The sequence below is a fragment of the Erythrolamprus reginae genome, chromosome 1 (genome assembly GCF_031021105.1).
Source record: "Erythrolamprus reginae isolate rEryReg1 chromosome 1, rEryReg1.hap1, whole genome shotgun sequence".
Classification (NCBI taxonomy): domain Eukaryota; kingdom Metazoa; phylum Chordata; class Lepidosauria; order Squamata; family Dipsadidae; genus Erythrolamprus; species Erythrolamprus reginae.
In genome coordinates this window covers 18,855,621-18,878,537 of record NC_091950.1, presented here as the reverse complement: position 1 = coordinate 18,878,537, position 22,917 = coordinate 18,855,621, and the positions used below count along the sequence as shown (strand labels likewise).

Genomic DNA, 22,917 nt, shown 5'->3' with positions numbered 1-22,917 from the left:
TTCGGGAGGCTTCTACCAGAGAGCCCGGCAGAACAGATATAATGAAAGTTATTATTTATTATATACACAGGTAGATTTATACAGAGCACTGCACACAAGAACAGTTTTTTTCCCCAAACGCCATCCCTCTGCTACACAAATAATTCCTTCACCACTGTCAAACTATTCACTAAGGCTGCATTACTATTACTATTGGTCTTCTCATCGTTCCTATCACCCATTTCCTCCCACTTATGACTGCATGAATGTAACTTTGTTGCCTGTATCCTTACAATTTATATTAATATTGTTTCCTGATTGCTTATTTGTATCTGGTGACAATCATTAAGTGTTGTATCTCATGATTCTTGACAAATGCATCTTTTATTTTATGTACACTGAGAGCAAGTGCACCAAAGACAAATTCCTTGTGCATCCAATCACACTTGGCCAATAAAGAACTCTGTTCTGTTCTGTTCTGCTCTGTTCCTATTCCTATTCCTATTCCTATTCTATTCTATTCTATTCTATTCTAATTGGTATTCTATTCCATTCTATTCTATTTCTATTCTATTCTAATTACTATTCTATTCCATTCCATTCTAATTCTATTCTATTCTAATTGCTATTCTATTATATTTCTATTCTAATTGCTATTATATTCTATTTTATTCTTATTTATTTATTTATTTACTTACTTACTTACTTACTTGTTTGTTTGTTTGTTTGTTTGTTTGTTCGTTCGTTCGTTCGTTCGTTCGTTCATTCATTCATTCATTCATTTATTTATTTATTTGATTTCTATGCCGCCCTTCTCAAGGTGACTCAGGGCAGCGTACAACATTAAATATAACAATATATATGAAATCTAACGTAACAATATATATGAAATCTAATATAACAATATATACGAAATCTAATAACTATAAAATATGACAATTTACTAAAACATTTTAAAAGAACCCTTGTACACTCACACACATTCATCCAATCCAATCATATCTCGTATCGGCCAGAATTGCTATTCACAAATTTCTATTCTTTTCTAATTCTATTCTATTCTAGTCCTCAAGTTACAACAGTTCACTTAGTGACTGCTGAAAGTTACAACGGCCCTATAAATCTAATAAAATAAATAAAAATAAATAAATACTAACTAAATATCTGCAGTGATTCACAACTGTGGCAAGAAAGGTTGTCACATTAGGCAAAAGTCACTTAACAAATGTTTTATCGTGGACGTAAGTTGAGGACTACCTGTATTATTACCATTGCTGTTATCCCATTTAATTTTTCTCACTTTCCCAAAAAAGATCTCACCTAACAAGGTTGAGCTTTCCCTTAAACCTCTTGGAAATCTATTCTGCAATTTTGTACACTGTTTTATTGTCGCTGTTAGCCGCCCCGAGTCTCTGGAGAGGAGCGGCATACAAATCCAATAAATAAATAAATTTTGCATGGTTGTTGCTGCTTCCTAAAGAGAAACCAGAACTGCTCTCATCCAGAAATGGTGTAGGTAAGGTCTCCTGCTTGGGAAGTGGGCGCGGGGTTGGACGATGACCTAAAAACTCCCTTCCCATCACTGAACTTCGTTTTAAAAGATCCTCTCCTGATTTGTTCTCCGCTGCGCCGCTACCGCCATCTAGTGGACGGCCAAGCGTAACGCAACCCTGCCACTTGGGATTGTAATTTTATTTTTTTGTGCAGGTCTTTTCTGTCGTGTCTCTTTAAGATTTTCCAGGGCTGCAGGAAGCCGGAAGTGTGAGCGGCACGGGGCGAATTTCTCCTGCTCTTCGCTTCTGTTCGTGCTTCTTGTGGCTTTCTTTCTCCAGCCTGGATGGGAGAGAAGAAGAAATACACATAGGAAGCGAGTGCCTCGAGGTCGTTTTCGGTGTCTGCTCCTTTTTTGCAAAGTTTGCAGGTCAGTAGGAAAAGCCTGGCCCCTGCCCTTCGCCTCTTGTGCATGCAATTGCTTAGTCCAAAGAACATGGTTTAAATGTCCATGCTGGAAAGGGGGAGGGGGGCAAAGATTGAATCTACAGGTCAGTGTTTATCTTTTCTTTTCTTTTTTGCAATAATTTTTATTGGTTTTCATATTGTGGACAGTTTGATTTCACAGAAGTTTGATTTACTTGGAGTTATATTGTGTTGTTTAGGGGTCCCCTTTATTTTTTTTGAGCAGTGTATATACATTGGTATTAATACTTACATAATTTATAATTTTTCATTGTTTATCCTTATAGTATTTTCTTCCACATCCATCTCCTATTAATTCTAGATATTTCTCTCTTTTTTTGAAGCTTCATACCATTTAGTCATAGAAACAGAAAATTGACGGCAGAAAAAGACCTCATGGTCCATCTAGTCTGCCCTTATACTATTTCTTGTATTTTATCTTAGGATGGATATATGCTTATCGCAGGCATGTTTAAATTCAGTTACTGTGGATTTACCGACCACATCTGCTGGAAATTTGTTCCAAACATCTACTACTCTTTCAGTAACATAATATTTTCTCATGTTTCTTCCGATCTTTCCTCCAACTAACCTCAGATTGTGCCCCGTCGTTCTTGTGTTCACTTTCCTATTAAAAACACTTCCCTCCTGAACCTTATTTAACCCTTTAACCTATTTAAATGATCGTGTCCCCCCTTTCCCTTCTGTCCTCCAGACTATCAGTTTTATGCTTAAGACCTTCCACCAGTCTTGTAGCCCGTCTTTGGACCCGTTCAATTTTATCCATATCTTTTTGTAGGTGAGGTCTCCAGAACTGAACACAGTATCCCAAATATGGTCTCACCAGCGGTCTATACAGCGGGATCACAATATAGTCCATGTATTACAGTGGTTCTCAACCTTTCTAATGCCGCAACCCCTTAATGCAGTTCCTTATGTTGTAATGATCCCCAACCATAAATCTAGCGCCAATTCTCCCAATAGAGCTTTAAGCTAATTGGCAGGAAGCTCAGAGAGACACCCCCACTGTAAACGCCTGATTGGTCGGATTGTAAAAATATATTCCAAGGCGCCGGAATAAAAACTTTAGTTCCTGACACCATGGGAAATTTGTCTTTTCCCCTGGTCTTAGGTGACCTCTGCGAAACGGTCATTCAACCCCAAAGGGGTCCCGACCCCCAGATGGAGAACCACTGATATATTATGATACTCAGAGTCTTTTTGACCGTTCAGTTCCATTGTTAATCTCTCCATCTCAGCACAATTGCAATTTTTAAAAAATAATTTCCGTCTCCAAAGGTATCTGGGAGTATTTCCAATGTTGCACGTAGGTAATTCTTGCCGCTGTTCCAATGTGTAGCATTAAATACTTAATTTATTTATTAGATTTGTATGCTGCCCCTCTCCGTAGACTGCCGCCCCTCTCCGTAGACTCTGTAGACTTAATATTTTGGGGGTATTATTTCTTAACAATTCCTAACAGAAAAAAATTCAGATGTATATTCAATGATTGTACCTATTACTTCTTGTATCCATTTATGTATTTTCCTCCAGTATTGTTTAGCTTCGGGACATATCCACCACATATGGTAGAAAGTGTCTTGCTCTTTTTTGCATTTCCAACACATCTTCTTGGGGCCAGCTATAGATCAGTGTTTTTCAAGCTTAGCTTCTTTAAGATGAAAGGGACTTCAATTCCCAGAATTCCCCAGTCAGCCCTGCTAAATTGTGGGAGTTGACATGCACACCGCTTAGAAGTTTGCCAAGCTTAAAAAACATTGATTCGGGGATTAAATTCCCAGTGAGAGCTCACACACAGAACATGCTTATAATGGCTTATAATGCTCTCCACATGGGGCTACCTTTGAAGAATGTTTGGAAACTCCAGATCGTGCAGAATGCAGCTCCGAGAGCAATCATGGGCTTTGCCCATGTTACTCCAACACTCCGCAGTCTGCATTGGTTGCCGATCAGTTTCCGGTCACAATTCAAAGTGTTGGTTATGACCTATAATCTCCGGGACCGCCTTCGGCCGCACGAATCCCAGCAACCGGTTAGGTCCCACAGAGTTGGCCTTCACCGGGTCCCGTCGACTAAACAATGTCGTCTGGCGGGACCCAGGGGAAGAGCCTTCTCTGTGGTGGCTCCGACCCTCTGGAACCACCCACCCCCCACAGATTAGGATTGCCACCACCCTCCTTGCCTTTCGTAAACTCCTTAAAACCCATCTCTGCCGTCAGGCATGGGGGAATTGAAACATCTCCCCCTTGCCCATGTAGTTTTGGTCTATGATTGATTGTGTGCTTGTTTTTTATATACATTGGGGTTGCTTTTATGGACTTTTTAACTTAAAACTGTAATTTAGATTGCTAAATATTAGCTTTGTTACCATGTACTGTTTTTGCCATTGTTGTGAGCCGCCCCGAGTCTGCGGAGAGGGGCGGCATATAAATCCAATAAATCTAATCTAATCTAAATGGGGAAAGCTCGGTGAACAGGTAGTCCTCAATTTACAACCACAATTGAGCCCAAAATTGATGTTAAGTGAGAAAATTGTTAAGTGAGTTTTTGCCCCATCTTACAACTTTCCTGGCCACATTTGCTAAGTGAATCCCCTACAGTCGTTAAATTAATAATACGGTTGTTAAGTGAATTTGGCTTTCCCATTGACTTCATCGGAAGGTCGCAAAAGGAGGTCGGGTGACCCCGAGACACTGCAACCGTCATAAATGTGAGTCAGTGGATGTAAATCAAGTGATCATGGAGATCCTACAACAATCGTGTGAAAAACAGTCATACAGTAAGTCACTTTTTTCAGTGCTGTTGTAACTTTGAACAGTCACTAAATGTGAATTGGGAGCAGGTGGCATTCCTCTGTATACAGACAATCCTTGACTTACAACAGTTCATTTAGTGACCGTTCAAAGTTAAAACGGCACTGAAAAATTGACTTATTATGACAATTTTTCACACTTATAACCATTGGTCCTCGTAATTTACATTCAGATGCTTGACAGCTGACTCACATTTATGACAGTTGCAATTTCTCAGAATCGTATGATCACCTTTTGCAAACTTCTGACAAACACGGGGAAAACCAAATTTAACAACCCATATCCCTAATTTAAGAACCACAGTGATTCTATTAATAAATGTGAGAAAAGTCATAAAATGGGGCAAAACTCACTTAACAGATTTCTCACTTTAACGACATAAATTTTGAGTTTAATTGTGGTCATAGGTTCCTGTGCCAGGACAATTTTTTATCTTCAAAGAGAGCTAAATAAATTAAAACAGGCCTCAAGGGAAACAGAGGGGGGGATTTCCTGGGAGTAAAATTTGGTAAACATTGTGGCTATTCATACTAATGTTAAAACCTAATCTTTATAGTCGTTTAGGCTTTTGAGTGTTAGTGTTTTAATTAAAATGTTAATTCAGTTTAAAGCCTAATTAAAAGCTACAAAGTTTTTAACCGTGGCTTAATTGTAAGGCTAAGTATAATAAGTGGGTGGCTTCATAAACCAAGCAGAGATTTAAAATAAGCCTTTCTCTATCTAGGCATTCTGGGAAGATGAGTGGACTTCGGTTCCCAGAATCCTTGGCAGAGAGACTTAGTTGTGCTAGTTGGGGAATTTTGAGAACTGAAGTTGAGACAAGAGGACGACAGAAACTCTAGTAAAATAAACAGCCTTCATTATTGGTGGGGCCCAGATATCCTACTAATCCACAGTGTGGTTAGTTTGACGTTGGCGTTAATGTGATCCAGATGGCATCCACCCCAGAGTTCTTAAAGAACTCAGATCTGTCATTGCTACCCCCCTGACTGATTTGTTTAACCAATCCCTGTTAACAGGAGATGCCGTCCTAGTTTCCCTTAATTTTGGGGGTTCGGCTGGGAACATTTGATATATATGTGTATTTTCAAATTCAGCAAAAACATTTGACATATATATATGTATGTATGTATGTATGTATGTATGTTTGTATGTATGTGTATTGTATGTATATATCATATACTGTATATTCTCTCCGTATCTCTTATATCATATATATTCTCTTCTTTTTTACTTTCTATCTTTATATATATTGCTTAATGTCTATTCTCTTCCATATGTATTGTATATTGGACAAAGAATAAATAAAATAAAAAATAAAAAATAAATGTTCCTGAGGATTGGAGAATGGCCAGTGTTGTGCCTATTCACAAGAAGGGCAGTAGAGAAGAAGCTGGTAACTACAGGCCAGTTAGCTTGACATCAGTTATAGTTAAAATGATGGAGACTCTACTCAAAAAGAGGATAAATCAGCACCTAAAAAACACTAACTTATTGGACCCAAATCAGCATGGCTTCACTGAAGGCAAATCATGTCAGACTAATCTCATTGAATTCTTTGACTATGTCACAAAGGTGTTGGATGAAGGTGGTGCCGTGGATATTGCCTATCTGGACTTCAGCAAAGCCTTTGATACGGTTCCACATAAAGAGCTGATAGATAAATTAGTGGAGATTGGACTTAATTCCTGGATAGTTCAGTGGATTTCAAGCTGGCTGAAGCATAGACATCAGAGAGTTATTGTTAATGGCGAGTATTCTGAGCAAAGTCAGGTTACAATTAATTTATTTATTAGATTTGTATGCCTCCTTCCCTGAAATCTCGGGGCGGCATACAAATCTAATAAATAATAATAACACTTGTGATTTAATTAAATAAAGAATAAACTATATATAACCACATGTGAGACACTGGTAGATTTCTGGAACTTGAACTCTTTTTAAATTTACTTTAATTAAAATACTCTTTGAATCACTTTAACAATATTCTAAAACACGTTGTGCTGCAAAATAACCTTTAAATAGGTTGACTTTAAAAAATTAGAGCCGAGAGAAAGTGGGAAGCCAGCAGTTAAAATAAAAGCCTCATATAATTCTACCGATTAAATCCAGTTGCTTTTATTGTTATCGCTGATAGGTCTGTTTGCGCTATATTTTGAATAGTTCCTCCTTCGGTGAGCCCAGCACGGATCCTTCTTTCTATTGCTCTCTAATGGGTTCAATTAATTTTATTCTTTATATATTTCTTACGTCTCGCCTTTATTATTATTTTTTATAAAAACTCAAGGCAGCCTGCAAAGCTAATATTCTTTCCTCCTCCCATTTTCCCCACAAGGGGAGACATGATAGCAGTCTTCCAGTATCTCAGGGGTTACCACAAAGAAAAAGGAGTCAACCTATTCTCCAAAGCACCTGAGGGCAGAACAAAAAGCAATGGGTGGAAACTAATCAAGGAGAGAAGCAACTTAGAACTAAGGAGAAACTTCCTGACAGTTAGAACAATGAATCTGTGGAACAGCTTGCCTCCAGAATTTGTGAATGTTCCAACACCGGAAGTTTTTAAGCAGATGTTGGATAGCCAGTTGTCTAAAATGGTATAGAGTTTCTTGCCTGATCAGGGGATTGGACTAGAACAGTGGTCACCAACGAGTAGTCCATGGACCACTAGTGGTCCGTAAGAAAATCTTGGTGGTCCATGAGAAAAATTATTTGCATTTTTTATATTGCACTAAATCAGGGGTCCTGAAACTACTCCTTCATCCTCCTGGTGCTGAGCTTTGGGTGAAGGCTGGAAGTAAGTGCTACTGATGGCGAAGAGCCAGAGGGCCTTATTCTATTGGGTCAGCATCATGGTCTGAAACTGGCTGACCATTTCAGCCCGCTGAGCCTCCCTCCAGGCACCATTATCTGGCCTTGGACTCCCACAGGTCTTCCCTCTGCTTGGAAAGCCTATGTTCCTAGTCTTCAGTGAGGTGCTTCTTCTGAGCCTCCTTCCTGGTCGGATCCAATTTGAACTGAGCCAGCTGTTTTGCCAACTCTTTTTCATGGGGCTCAGCTCCAACAACTGCTTCTTGTTGGGGCCCTAAGGAGCCCAAGCGGGCAGGCTGGGTGGGAAGGGGCGAGTAGAGACTGGCAAGGCGCCTCTTGATGTGAGTGACATTGCATTGGCCACGCCCACTCAGTCACATGATCGCCTAACCACTCCCACCCAGCCGGTCGTTAGGCAGATCATATTAGTGGTCCGCCGGATTTAAAATTATGAATTTAGTGGTCCCTGAGGTCATGCACGCATGCGGAATCACATGCGCACACATGGGGCTTCCTGCATGGAATTATAGGTGTGGGTATGCGCGTACCTGTGACCACCCCACAGGCCTAGAGCAATGTTTCTCAACATTAGCAGCTTGAATACATAAATGGTATTATACACCAGCACAACTTGCACACTTCCAGGGGAAAGAGAAAGGTAATTGTTGGCATGGTTGCCAAAAGAAAGGAATTTTCATGCTTATGTTCTGGGAGTGTGTTGAAATTCAGAAATATTGAAAGGAAGTGCAGAATGAAATAAATAAAATGCTAAATATTAATTGGATAATTACAAAAGAAATAGCGATATTAATTAAACAAAGAGAACTAAGAGATTTAAAAAAATAAAAACTGCAGCATTAGAAAGCGCTCAAGCGGTAGTGGTATTGGGTTGGAAAGAGTCTATAAAATGGACACTACAGAACTGGTACTGGTACATGGTGGATCACATTCATTTTGAAATCATGGAAATAAGATTAAACAACTTTGATGAAAATAAATTGGAGAAGCTGATGGCACGATGTACTGTGCACTGTTTTATGTTTGTTTTATGTAAACTCATCTGCAAAACCAATTAAAATATATTTAAAAAAAACATTAGCAGCTTGAAGATGAGTGAACTTCAACTCCCAGAATTCCACAGCCAGCTGGGGAATTCTGGGAGTTGAAGTCCACTCACCTTCAAGCTGCCAAAGTTAAGAACCCGCTGATCTGCGGTGTTGATTATCTCAATGTGTGTTAATTCTAAGAATGATCTGACAAGACTGGTTCTAAATTCATTTTGTTCTGATTCTTCTTTAATAAAAAACACAGTCGACTACAATCTTCGGAAGAGGACACGAATGTGCGCGCACGCTGTTCCGTTTGGTATTGAGTCACCTTTGTTGTGTTTTACTTGACCGGAAGCCAAACATGGCTGGGTCTTCCCTGATTTGCTCTGAAACGATAAGCAGGTAAGTGTATTTCTTTGGATCTTCAGTTTTTGAAAAATTCTGCAGTTCTGTGTTAGCAAAAACTTCAGAAGAGAAGGATTTAGAGGTAGTGATTTCTGACAGTGTCAAAATGGGTGAGCAGTGTGGTCGGGCAGTAGGAAAGCAAGTAGAATGCTTGGCTGCATAGCTAGAGGTATAACAAGCAGGAAGAGGGAGATTGTGATCCCACTGTAGAGAGCGCTGGTGAGGCCCCATTTGGAGTACAGGGTTCCCTCAATTTTCGCGGGGGATGCGTTCCAAGACTGCCCGCGAAAGTCAAATTTCCACAAAGTAGAGATGCGGAAGTAAATACACTATTTTTGGCTATGAACAGTATCACAAACCCCTAAATTACAATTTCCCATTCCCTTAGCAACCATTTAGAATATTACTCACCATATTTATTTATTAAAGTTTATTTTAAAAAATATTTATTAAAAGCAGAGGAAAGTTTGGCGATGACGTATGATGTCATCGGGCGGGAAAAACCATGTTATAGGGAAAAAACCGCCAAATATTTTTTCATTAATATTTTTGAAAAACCGTGGTATAGACTTTTCGCGAAGTTCGAACTCGCGAAAATCGAGGGAACACTGTACTGTGTTCAGTTCTGGAGACCTCACCTACAAAAAGATATGGATAAAATTGAATTGGTCCAAAGAGGGGCTACAAAAATGATGGAAGGTCTTAAGCATAAAACCTATCAGGAAAGACTTCATGAACTCAATCTGTATAGTCTGGAGGACAGAAGGGAAAGGGGGGATATGATCGAAACATTTAAATATGTTAAATGGTTCAATAAGGTTCAGGAGGGAAGTGTTTTTAATAGGAAAGTGAACAGAAGAACAAGGAGGCACAATCTGAGGTTAATTGGGGGAAAGATCAAAAGCAACGTGAGAAAATATTTTACTGAAAGAGGAGTAGATGCTTGGAACAAACTTCCAGCAGACGTGGTTGGTAAATCCACAGTAACTGAATTTAAACATGCCTGGGATTAACATAGATCCATCCTAAGACAAAATACAGGAAATAGTATAAAGGCAGACTAGATGGACCAGGTCTTTTTCTGCCGTCAATCTTCTATGTTTCTAAAAAAGAGCAGATTGAATCTTACCTGTCTGTTAACTATAGAGCAGGCAGGGGTTGCTGCTCCCACTGCACATGCAGAGAAGCAAAATCTTGCTCGGGCACACACCAGAGACATGGAGATATGTGCTTCAGCTCAATTTTCCCTGCCAGTATGATGGTGTCAGCCATACTGGTAGGAACCCGCTACTGGTTAAGCGGGAGAAAAGGGAGTAGAGAAGGAAGGGAAGAAGCGGAGAGAAGGAGAAAGAAAGTAGAGGGATGAGAGGAAGAAGGGAGTGATATGACATCAAGAGGAAAACAGTCCAATTGTTCCCTCTTCACAGTGTCCATCTTATGTATATAAACAGGGTTATATCTATATACAGTGATACCTTGTCTTACAGACTTAATAGGTGAAAAGTTTGTAAGACGAAACAATGTTTCCCGTAGGAATCAATGGAAAAGCGATTAATGCGTGCAAGCCCAAAATTCATCCCTTTTGCCAGCCGAAGTGCCCGTTTTTGTGCTACTGGGATTCCCTGAGGTTCCCCTCCATGGGAAACCCCACCTCTGGACTTCTGTGTTTTTGCGATGCTGCAGGGGAATCCCAGCATCGCAAAAACCAGCGCTTCGCTGGCAACGGAAGTCCGGAGGTGGCGTTTCCCAGTGAAGGGAGCATCAGTGAAATCGCAGCATTGCAAAAACACCAAAGTCCTCAAAACCCCACCTCCGGACATCTGTGTTTTTGCGATGCTGGGATTCCCCTGAGGCTCCCCTTGCTGGGAAACCCCACCTCCGGACTTCCGTCGCCAGCGAAGCACCCATTTTTGTGCTGCTGGGATTCCCCTGCAGCATCACAAAAACACAGAAGTCCAGAGGTGGGGTTTCCCATGGAGGGGAGCCTCAGGGGAATCCCAGCAGCGCAAAAACTAGTGCTTTGCTGGCTGGCAACGGAAGTCTGGAGGCGGGGCATCCCAGCGGCGGTGGGTTTGTAAGGTGAAAATAGTTTGTAAGAAGAGGCAAAAAAATCTTAAACCCCAGGTTTGTATCTCGAAAAGTTTGTATGACGAGACGTTTGTAAGACGAGGTATCACTGTATATTACAAATATATACTTGACAAAATAAATAAATATAAATAAATAAAACTTTGTCATAGAAACATAGAAGCCTGACGTCAGAAAAAGATCTCATGATCCATCTAGTCTGCCCTTATACTATTTTTTGTATTTTATCTTAGGATGGATATATGTTTATCCCAGGCATGTTTAAATTCAGTTACTGTGGATTTATCTATTACGTCTGCTGGAAGTTTGTTCCAAGGATCTACTACTCTTTCAGTAAAATAATATTTTCTCACGTTGCTTTTGATCTTTCCCCCAAACTTTGTCTACCCCTGGACTAGAAGACATTCAAGGTCCCTTCCAATTTGATTACTCTGTAATTACAAGTGCAAAATTTCTCTTCTACCAGTTAGTTTGGCATTGAGATCCGGAAAAGAAAATCCCCTTCACTCTTCCTTTTTATTTTCTGCATTCTTAGGGTGAGCTCTGTCCTCAACCGAGAGGTGAAACAATTTGGAAAGAAGTACATGTTTGACGGAAATGAGGAAACCAGTTGGAGTTCAGACCAGGTGAAGTCTTATAAATAACATCCTACTTTTGCCTGGAGCATTCACACCCATACACACTTCTTGTGAACCTGACAACTCATTTGCGAGCTAGACCAATGCTTGTTTGTTTATTTTCTAAGTCTGCATTACTAATACTGCTAGTTTTTTCTCATCATTCCTATCACCCATTTCCTCCAACTTTCGACTGTAACTTGTTGCTTGTATCCTTAAGATTTTTATGAATATTGATTGTTTCCTGATTGCTTATTTGACTCCTATGACAATCATTAAGTGTTGTACTTCATGATTCTCGACAAATGTACACTGCTCAAAAAAACCCCAAAGGTAACACTTAAACAACACAATATAACTCCAAGTAAATCAAACTTCTGTGAAATCAAACTGTCCACTTATGAAGCAACACTGATAGACAATCAATTTCACATGCTGTTGTGCACAGTCAGCTTTGTACAGAACGAAGTACAGTGTTCCCTCGATTTTCGCAGGGATGTGTTCCAAGACCGCCCGCGAAAGTCGAATTTCCGCGAAGTAGAGATGCGGAAGTAAATACACCATTTTTGGCTACGGACAGTATCGCAAGCCTTCCCTTAACACTTTAAACCCCTAAATTACCATTTCCCATTCCCTTAACAACCATTTACTCACCCTTATTACTGGTACTCACCATTAAATAAGACACTTAGTAATCCTGATATTTATAAACATAATTATTTATTAACAATAATTATTTTTTTTGTTATTTATTTGCAAAAATTATTTGTTTGGCGATGATGTATGACGTCATCGGGCGGGAAAAACCGTGGTATAGAAAAAAAACTGCGAAGTATTTTTTCATTAATATTTTTTGAAAAACCGTGGTATAGGCTATTTGTGAAGTTCGAACCCGCAAAAATCGAGGGAACACTGTATTCAATGAGAATATTTCATTCATTCAGATCTAGGATGTGTTATTTGAGCGTTCCCTTTATTTTTTTCAGCAGTATATATTTTCTTTTATGTACACTGAGAGCATATGCATCAAAGACAAATTCCTTGTGTGTTCAAATACACTTGGCCAATAAAGAATTCCATTTCTTAGATTAGTGAGTGACTGGCCCAAATTTGGGGATTGCTGGAGGGGGAAAAAAACTAGGGAATTCTGGGAGTGGAAGTCCATACACCTTAAAGCAGTGATAGCGAATCTATGGCAATCTGTGGGACGCAGAGTCACATCAGAGGGCAGGCAAGCTGTTGCCCTATGTCAGTTCCAGCGTGCCTGTGCGTACTAGCCAACTGATTTTCGGCCTTGGGGAAAGCCCTTTCACCCTCTGGAGGCTTCAGGGAAGCTTCCCTGGAGCCTCAGAGTACAAAAAAACGCCCAATGGGAAAACCGGAAGTTCACAAAAACAGACTTCCGGTTTGCTTGTTGTGCTGTTTTTCGCACTCCGAGGCTTTAGGAAGCTTCCCTGAAGGCTCCAGAGTGTTGAAAACAGCCCAACAGAGAGCACCAGCGTGCCTACCATCCCTGTCCAATTGTTCCCTCTTATCAGTACCCATTATTTATTTATTTATTTGCTTGCTTGCTTATTTAATTCGATTTCTAGGCCGCCCTTCTCCTGAGACTCATGCATATAAACAATGTTATATCTACAGGGGGTGTACAAAAAAATGGAAACACCTTAAAAATCCAGATTTGGAATCCAGATTTGTGAAGCTCCCTTCGAACAGTTTTTCTGGAAATTGGGTTCTGTGCGTGTCTATTGAGCTCTGCAGTGATTTTAGGAGCTGCGGTCTTGCGATCCGCTCTAACAATTCGCTTTAGAGTTCGACGGACTTTCTCGGACAACTTTCGACCAGACCTGTGCTTGGCTGAGGACGTTTCCACTTCTCTTTCAAAGGCAGTCATTACTTTTGAGACATGACCTCTTGAAACGCCAAACATTCGGGCACTTTCTGTTACACTAGCGCCTGCCATTTGAGCACCAACAATTTGGCCTCTTTGAAAGTCTGAGAGTTCTGCCATTTCTAGAAGGTTATAACCAATTTCCTTAAATTTCTGTTTTAAAAAAGGTAGTTTAAAAAAACATATCAAATAACAGAATTTCTTTTTAAAAAAACATTAAAATATGTCAAGTTTTGATTGATTTGAACATGTGCAAACATTATGATGCCAAAAAGTCAGGTGTTTCCGTTTTTTTGTCCACCCCCTGTATGTATATTATAAATACGTACTTGGCAAAATAAATAAATATAAATAAATAAAACTTCCGGTTTGGCCATTTTTTCACCGTTTCACAGGAGTCACCTAAGGCCACGGGAAAAGACAAATTTCCCATGGTGTTAGGAACTGAAGCTTCTCTTCTGGCGTCTTGGAGCATACAATCAGGCATTTTGACATCTTTGTATTAAGTGATCTCCCCATGGTGTTGGGAACTATAGCTTCTATTCTGGTGCCTTTTTACAATCTGACCAATCAGGTGTTTACAGTGGGGGTGTCCCTCTGACCTTCCTGCCAATAAAGCTCTGTTGGGAGAATGGGTGCTGGACGTATGGTTGGGGGTCACCACAACATGAGGAACCACTGTTTAAAGGTTGCAAAAGTTGAAAAATACTGAATTAGGCCGGTGCAACTACCATTTCTGTGTGTTTGTGTGTTTGTGTGTGTGTGTGTGTGTGTGTGTGTGTGTGAGGGAGGGAGGGAGGGGTAGAGTGGGGGAGAGAAAACTTGAACAGAAAGTTTTCCTTTTAACAATTATCTGCCCTTCTATATTTTTCTATTGGTTTGAATTTCTCTTAAGCCAGTGATGTCCTGTTTTTGCTGTATTAGGGCGCCATCCAGTGGCTCACAATGGAATTTCCTCAGACTGTCCAGGCTTCTCAAATTCAGATTCAGTTCCAGGGGGGCTTTGCAAGCCGAAAATGCATTCTTCAAGGTAAACAGCTCACCCACAATTAAAAATACATGTCGTTGCTCAGGGTTTTTTTTCTATCTGAGTTATAGAGGGGTGTGTGTGTGTATTTTCCATATGTAAATGTATTTAATGTGATGGTGTTAAGCTGCAAAGCTGAGGGCCCAGATTTGAGACCTGAGCGCTGTGCAATGGAAGTGAGTTCCTATTACTTGCCCCAGTTCCTTGTAGTTTGAAAGCATGCAAATGTGAATAGATGAATAGGTACCACTTCTGTGGGAAGACATTTGGTCTCTCTGTATCCAATTCCTATAATGTTCTTGCGGATTTAAATAATAAGGATGTTGTAGGTATTAGCAAGGCCCCTCAGGCGGAGAATGAGGGGATGTTCAAAGGAGAAGTTGTTGTAAATGAGGTGCATAGTGTCACCAAACCAAGTCCAGTTAGTAGAAATAAAAAGAGGACACATGTTCTTGTGGGTGACTCGATTGTCAGAGGTGTTGATTTGGGACAGAGGAAGGATGCGGTGAAGGTGATGAGGTGTCTTCCAGGAGCCACTGCCCGCAGGGACAGGAGGCAGATAACAAACATTGTCAAGGCTGTGAGTAAAGGTAATAACGTTGATGTGGTGGTGCATCTTGGCACAAATGATTTGTCCCAGAGAAATGTTAATGTAGTAAAAAGAGATTTTCAATGTCTAAGTGTGGAGCTGGGTAAAATAACTGATTCAGTGACTTTCTCAGAGGTGTTACCGGTTTGTGGCCAGGAGGATAAAACAACTTGTATCAGAGAGTTTAATGTGTGGTTAAGACAGTGGTGTAAAGCTGAAGGTTTTGGCTATGTAAGTCATGATGTCAGTAGGTGGTCTAATAGGGAGTTGTTTAAGAGGGATGGTTTGCATCCATCATACAGTGGTACCCAGGTGCTCGGTGAGGAATTCAGAACTTTTTTGGACAGGCATTTAAACTAGGTAAAGGGGACAGAGATGTACCAGATGTGGATGATTTCTGTCCCCGACCAATGAGGATAAATCAGTTTCTGGAAGCTTATGAAAAGGGAGCTGTAAATAAAATAGATGTAGTTGTTGATGATAAGGGGCAAACTAATAATGAAAATAATGTTCTTCGGGTAATGTGCACGAATTCTCAAAGCTTGAGCAACAAGCTCTGTGAGTTAATGGCCATAATATCTAGAGATAATTTGGACCTGGTTGCCATAACTGAGACATGGTTTAAGGATTCTAATGAATGGGAAATATCCATACCAGGATATACACTGTATAGGAAGGATAGAATAGAGAGAAGGGGAGGTGGAGTAGCCATTTATGTTAAAGAAAGTCTAAAAACAATACTAATTCAAAATACATGTAAAGATCTGGAGACCCTCTAGATTTGCATGCAAAATAAAGACGGTTATGTCATTAGAATTGGGGTGATCTATAGGCCTCCAGGGAAATCTGAGGAACATGACAACAAGATGGTGGATGAAATTACCCTAATGGCAGTAAAGGGAGATATTGTGGTTATGGGTGATTTCAACATGCCTGATGTTGACTGGAATATCCCCAATGCCCTTACATGCAAAAGTAAGAATATAGTAGAGGCCTTTACAGGAGCAGCTCTGGCACAGCTAGTTAAGACACCAACTAGAGGGGAGAATATTCTAGATTTAGTTTTTACAAATGGGAATTGGATTTCAGAGGTCAAGGTGGGAGAAAATTTAGGTTGCAGTGACCATCCATGTTTGTGGTTTGATGTAAAAACTGATTGTGAGCAATCCTATACTGCAACCAAAGTATTGGATTTCAGAAAAACAAATTTTAATGCAATGGGGGAATATTTAAATAATGAATTAAAGGGGAGGGATAAAATGGCAGGAGCGAGCACCCAGTAGACTGTATTAAAAAAGGCCATCTTAAAAGCCACAAGACTTTATGTAAAGCAAATAACTAAAGGTAAAAGGAAGAAGAAACCGCTATGGTTTAGCAATGATGTAAGGGCTATAGTCAATGAAAAAAAGGCTGCCTATAGGAGGTATAAAGAGTCTGGAAGTATAGCTGATAGAGAGGTGTACAAAATGAGACAGAAGGAGGCGAAACAGATAATATATGCTGCTAAAGCCTCAAAAGAGGAAGAAATTGCAAAATCTGTAAAGAAGGGGGATAAAACCTTCTTCAGATATATTAGTGATAGGAAGAAGAAAAACTGCAGCATCACAAAGCTTAGTACCAGGAATAATTAATGCATTAATGGGAATAAGGAGATCGCTGACCATTTCAATAGCTACTTCTGTTCAGTTTTCTCAAAAAACACCTTACAAAATAATACTATAAAGGGATATAGCATTGCTTCCAGCTGTATGGATTCAGCTCCAGTGATCTTAGAAGCCGATGTCTTAGAAGAACTTGAACGATTAAAGATAGATAAGGCAATGGGTCCAGATGGCATCCACCCCAGAGTTCTTAAAGAACTCAGATCTGTCATTGCTGCCCCCCTGACTGATTTGTTTAACCAATCCCTGTTAACAGGAGATGTTCCTGAGGATTGGAGAATGGCCAGTGTTGTGCCTATCCACAAGAAGGGCAGTAGAGAAGAAGCTGGTAACTACAGGCCAGTTAGCTTGACATCAGTTATAGTTAAAATGATGGAGACTCTACTCAAAAAGGGGATAAATCAGCACCTAAAAAACAATAACTTCTTGGACCCAAATCAGCATGGCTTTACTGAAGGCAAATCATGTCAGACTAATCTCATTGATTTCTTTGACTATGTCACAAAGGTGTTGGATCAAGGTGGTGCCGTGGATATTGCCTATCTGGACTTCAGCAAAGCCTTTGATACGGTTCCACATAAAGAGCTGATAGATAAATTAGTGAAGATTGGACTTAATCCCTGGATAGTTCAGTGGATTTCAAGCTGGCTGAAGTGTAGACATCAGAGAGTTATTGTTAATTGCGAGTATTCTGAGCAGAGACAGGTTACAAGCGGTGTGCCACAAGGGTCTGTTCTGGGTCCTATTCTTTTTAATATGTTTGTGAGTGACATAGGGGAAGGTCTGGTAGGGAAGGTTTGCCTATTTGCCGATGACTCTAAAGTGTGCAATAGGGTTGATATTCCTGGAGGAGTCTGTAATATGGTAAATGATTTAGCTTTACTAGATAAATGGTCAAAGCAATGGAAACTGCAGTTTAATGTTTCCAAATGTAAAATAATGCACTTGGGGAAAAGGAATCCTCAATCTGAGTATTGCATTGGCAGTTCTGTGTTAGCAAAAACTTCAGAAGAGAAGGATTTAGGGGTAGTGATTTCTGACAGTCTCAAAATGGGTGAGCAGTGTGGTCGGGCGGTAGGAAAGGCAAGTAGGATGCTTGGCTGCATAGCTAGAGGTATAACAAGAAGGAAGAGGGAGATTGTGATCCCCTTATATAGAGCGCTGGTGAGACCACATTTGGAGTACAGTACTGTGTTCAGTTCTGGAGACCTCACCTACAAAAAGATATTGACAAAATTGAACGGGTCCAAAGACGGGCTACAAGAATGGTGGAAGGTCTTAAGTATAAAACGTATCAGGAAAGACTTAATGAACTCAATCTGTATAGTCTGGAAGACAGAAGGAAAAGGGGGGACATGATCGAAACATTTAAATATGTTAAAGGGTTAAATAGGGTTCAGGAGGGAAGTGTTTTTAACAGGAAAGTGAACACAAGAACAAGGGGACACAATCTGAGGTTAGTTGGGGGAAAGATCAGAAGCAACGTGAGAAAATATTATTTCACTGAAAGAGTCATAGACGCTTGGAACAAACTTCCAGCAGACGTGGTTGGTAAATCCACAGTAACTGAATTTAAACATGCCTGGGATAAACATAGATCCATCCTAAGATAAAATACAGAAAATAGTATAAGGGCAGACTAGATGGACCATGAGGTCTTTTTCTGCCTCAATCTTCTATATTTCTGTAACAGAATTCCATGCACCTCGGCGTACAGTCACATCAGCCATATGACTACACTGGTCGCCTCGGCTAAGAAACGGAGATCAGCACCACCCCCTAGAGTTGAATTGGACAGTATATAATGTATATAATGTTTAATGTTGTATTTTATTTAGTATTCTGTATATCCACTCTGAGTCCCATGGGATTGAGCGGCATATAAATAGAAACAAACAAATTAAATAAATAAATAAATGTTAGTAAAATAATATTATATTGAGTATTTTTTAATAGGATGCAGGCAGCTCTGAGGTATTTTTTTAAACCGTCTTGCTGTGGAAATCTGTATAAAATAAACGTCATACTAATGAGCCAGCTGTAAGTGCTTCATGAGCAAAAGTCGTATTTTTTTATCATTAGATGCTGAGAGAACAGCAAAATAAACTTTTATGGTCAAATTTGAGGGCAGAAACCTGACCAGTGTTAGAAATAAGCAAATCAGTCCTTAAAACTTGGCTGCCAATTGGTTTCCGGACTCAGTCTAAAGTGTTGGTTATGACCAGTGAAGAGCTACCAAAATTTTTACTACGCACGGTGGGCGTGGCTTATGCAAGACGCCCTCCATTTTCTTTCAATGTCTTTTAGTGCAAACTGGGTGCTCAGGGGTGGAGCCCCATTTTTGCTACCCCACTGCGTTCCAGGCAGCAGCCCACCCCTAGTTATGACCTATAAAGCCCTACAGCTAGCTAGGGCTGGTGGGGAAGGGGGGGAAGCTACATTCAGAGTATAAGACGCATCCAAATTATCAGCCTCTTTTAGGGAGAAAAAAGGTGCATTTTATATTCCCAAAAATATGGTAGTTGCTTGCCCATCATAGCTTATTATGTCTTGCAGGAAAAGGGTGATTGGCTGGAACCAGGCAGTGGCTAGAGGTCTTGCAGAGATTAGATTAGATTAGATTAGATTAGATTAGTCCTCAGAGAGAGGCGGCATACAAATTGTTGTTGTGGTTGTTGTTGTTGTGGTTGTTGTTGTTGTTGTTGTTATTATTATTATTATTATTATTATTATTATTATTATACTAGAAGACCTCCAAGGTCCCTTCCAGCTCTATTATTCGACTGTTAGAACTTCTGAACTATGTCATAAATAACCTCAGGGAGATCTGTCATAACTCAGCATGGTTACTAAATAGTCACTTGTAAGTTGAGGACTGCAAGTACTGTCTCTTTCCAGGTATTTTTCCTTTCCAAATTCTTTTCATTGTGAAATCAGGAGTGCCCAATAATAGCAGTAAAAAAACACTTCCCAAATATTTTAACCAACTGCACATCTTGTTTTTCTGCATTCAAACTTCCAAAGGTGGCCGGAAAGGAGAAAATCTCTCCACTGTTGCTGAAGTCTACCCTGAAGATAACAATTCTCTCCAGATATCCTTTGACAACTAATTCAGAACACCAAGAGCCGAAATAACAAAATGTGTGGATCTATAGCAACAGCAATTATCATTTAGATTTATACTTCTTCACGGTGCTTTACAGCCCTCTCTAAGCTCTTTACGGAGTCAGCCTCTTCCCCCAACAATTTGGGTTCTCATTTGACCCACCTCGTTAAGGATGGAAAACTGAGTCAACCTTGGACCTGGTGAGATTCGAACTACCAAACTGCAGGCAGCTGGCAGGCAGCAGAAATAGCCTGCAGTACTGCACTCTAACCACTGCACCACCGAGGCTCATATGCAGGATTTTCTGGGGTGATTTCTGGTTTGTTTCCTAGTTTTAAAATTTTATTTATTTATTATTTGGACTTATATGCATATCTCCAAAACTCAGGGCAGCTTACAACATATAAAAACAACATTGATTGATTGATTGATTGATTGATTGATTGATTGATTTAGACTTCTATGCCGCCCAATCCCGAAGGTCTCAGGGCGGCTTACAATAACAGTATAAATACAACAGCAATCAAAAGAAGTTGAATATATTATCTAAAACTCTAAAACCCTGATTAAAACCCCCCATAATTTAACCACACAATATATTTATTGTACATATAAAAACAATAAATAAACAATAACATCTATATTTTGTTCTTCTGCCGTCTCTCCTTGCATTCCCACAAACTCTTTTATCCACATCCTGGTTTCCCCATGTTCTGAATGTTCCTTCCTGCCCTATGGATGAGTTCTTCAATAAATTAAGCCTTAGCCACCCTGTGGTTAGAATGCAGTATTGCAGGGTGACTCTGCTCACTGCCAGTAGTTCGATCCTCACCGGCTCAAGGTTGACCCAGTCTTCCGAGGTCGCTAAAATGAGAACCGAAATTGTTAGGGGCAAGATGCTGTCTCTGTAAAAGCGGTCTATAAAGCAACATTAAATAGTATATAAGTCTAAGTGCTATTGTTATTCCTGTGCATATTAATTTGGGAGGGCTACATTGTGTAACCCCTCCATAAAGGATCTTCACCCCCAGTTGTGTTTTATTTTGGGGTTTGTATTTCTATTCTATTTCTATTCACATGACCTGCTCCTTAACTCCCACTTCCTCTACAGCTTCCTCTTCAAAGCAGAACCACTGGATAACTTGAAAATTACTTTTCAAAACAGCTCGGATTTTTTTGGGCGAATTATCGTCTACCATCTCGACGTCCTCGGGCAGAAACTTTGAGAAAGAAGAGAAGGAAGCAAAAGCTGAAGGATTTGTGTAGCTGGCAGACTGGATTGCCATCTGTCAGAAATGGCGTAGGATCTCCTGCTTGGGCGTAAGGCTGGACTAGATGACCTACAGGGTCCCAACTCTGTTAATCGGTTAAATACAAGTCTGGGACTTAATGTGAACTAGATTTGACTGGTTTCAGTTTGGTGCTTTGACAGTCTGCGGAGAGGGGCGGCATACAAATCTGATTAATAAAATAATAAATAAAATAAAGCAAATTTCCTTCCTTCCTGTTTTTCTCCTATGTCAGGAGCACTTTGAACAGCTGGAAAGAAAACAGTATCAACGTCTCAATAAACATACGAGAAATAAATCAGAGTTCAAATCTTGGCCCTCTTCAAGTTCTAATTTATTAACAGAACCATGTGGGATGCAAACTGTGGTCAAACCGATAGTAACGTTTACTACAGTGATCCACCCAGGTTAAGGTTCATCCCTTGTCCCCACACCCACAAATCTATCACATGGACCGCTCCGGTTCTTTCAACGTCCACGATCCTCCCCTGTACTTCCGGCTGGTGCTGAACAAAGGATGACCTTGAATCTTCTGGAAATAATTTGTTGTGGCTGGTATCTTTCCCTCTCATGCAACCACCCCTCCCCAATTCCCACAGTGCTATTCTATTTGTAGCAGGCCAAAGTCTCTAACTCCAAAATGGCTTCGGGCTAACATGCGTGCCATGAGCAAGGGGGGGCCATGGCCCACCCCCATTACACCTGCCATTTTCGCCCTCCTAGAAAGTCTCTGGAGGTTGGGGAGAGCAAAGAAACAGGCCTTCCCCACCCCCTCCGGAGGCTGGAAACAGCCCGTTTCCCGATTACTCAGTGGGCCCAGATGCCATAGTTTCGCCATCACTGAACTAGGCCTCAGCAACTGAAATTCTGGTCCCAATTATTGCGATTGCGCACTACATGGGGCTACTCTTAAAAAGTGTTAGGAGACTTCAGCTTGTCCAGAATGGGCCCACGCGACCTGTTGTGGGTGTACCTAGGTACACCCACATTACACCACCACTCCGTGTGCTGCACTGACTTCCAGTTGGTCTCTGGTCATAATTCAAGGTGTTGGTTATCACTTATAAAGGCCTACATGGCTCAGGGCCAGACTATCTACAGCAGAGGTCCCCAACCTTTTTAGCACCAGGGACCGGCTTTAAGTTAGACGAGTTTTCTACGGCCCGGTGGGGGGGGGGGCTTTGGTCATATGGGGGTGGGGTTATGGAGGGGTGGAGCTTAGTGACGCAGCCCTCCACACTTCTCCACAGGGCGGGGAGAATGAGGAGGCTCCTTTGGCGGCTGCCTGGCTTTGTGATTTTGACTGGGGGGGGACTTAGGAAGGTCCTACTTCTCCCCCCCCCCAGCCAAAAACTCAAAGCCTATCTGCTGGATACGGGCGATGAGCGGGACGAGCGGCGCCAAAGCCGGTGGCTTTGGCAGCTGCTGCAAGAGGCTCTCCGCTCTCGGGAGAGTTTAACAACAGAGGCTCTTTGGCTGCCCGGGGCGCGCGCGGGCGCACACACGCACACACCCGGAGACCTTTTCCCGTCTTCTTCTCCTCGCTCGCTCCCCTCATAACCAGCCGCCCCGCTCGCGGGGGGATGCCCGTTCGTAGCTACCAGCCCGCCAAGCGTCG

General features: G+C 40.9%; 1 protein-coding gene across 1 annotated transcript; it reads left to right on the top strand.

The window, feature by feature from the left end:
* Nucleotides 1–1,726: 1,726 nt before the first annotated feature.
* NR2C2AP (nuclear receptor 2C2 associated protein) lies at nucleotides 1,727–21,602 on the top strand. Its single transcript, XM_070732474.1, has 6 exons — nucleotides 1,727–1,900; nucleotides 8,889–9,028; nucleotides 11,655–11,745; nucleotides 14,552–14,657; nucleotides 19,929–19,997; nucleotides 21,121–21,602. The coding sequence occupies exons 2-6, from the start codon at nucleotides 8,988–8,990 to the stop codon at nucleotides 21,234–21,236; spliced, it is 423 nt and encodes a 140-aa protein (XP_070588575.1). The 5' UTR covers nucleotides 1,727–1,900; nucleotides 8,889–8,987; the 3' UTR covers nucleotides 21,237–21,602.
* Nucleotides 21,603–22,917: the final 1,315 nt, after the last annotated feature.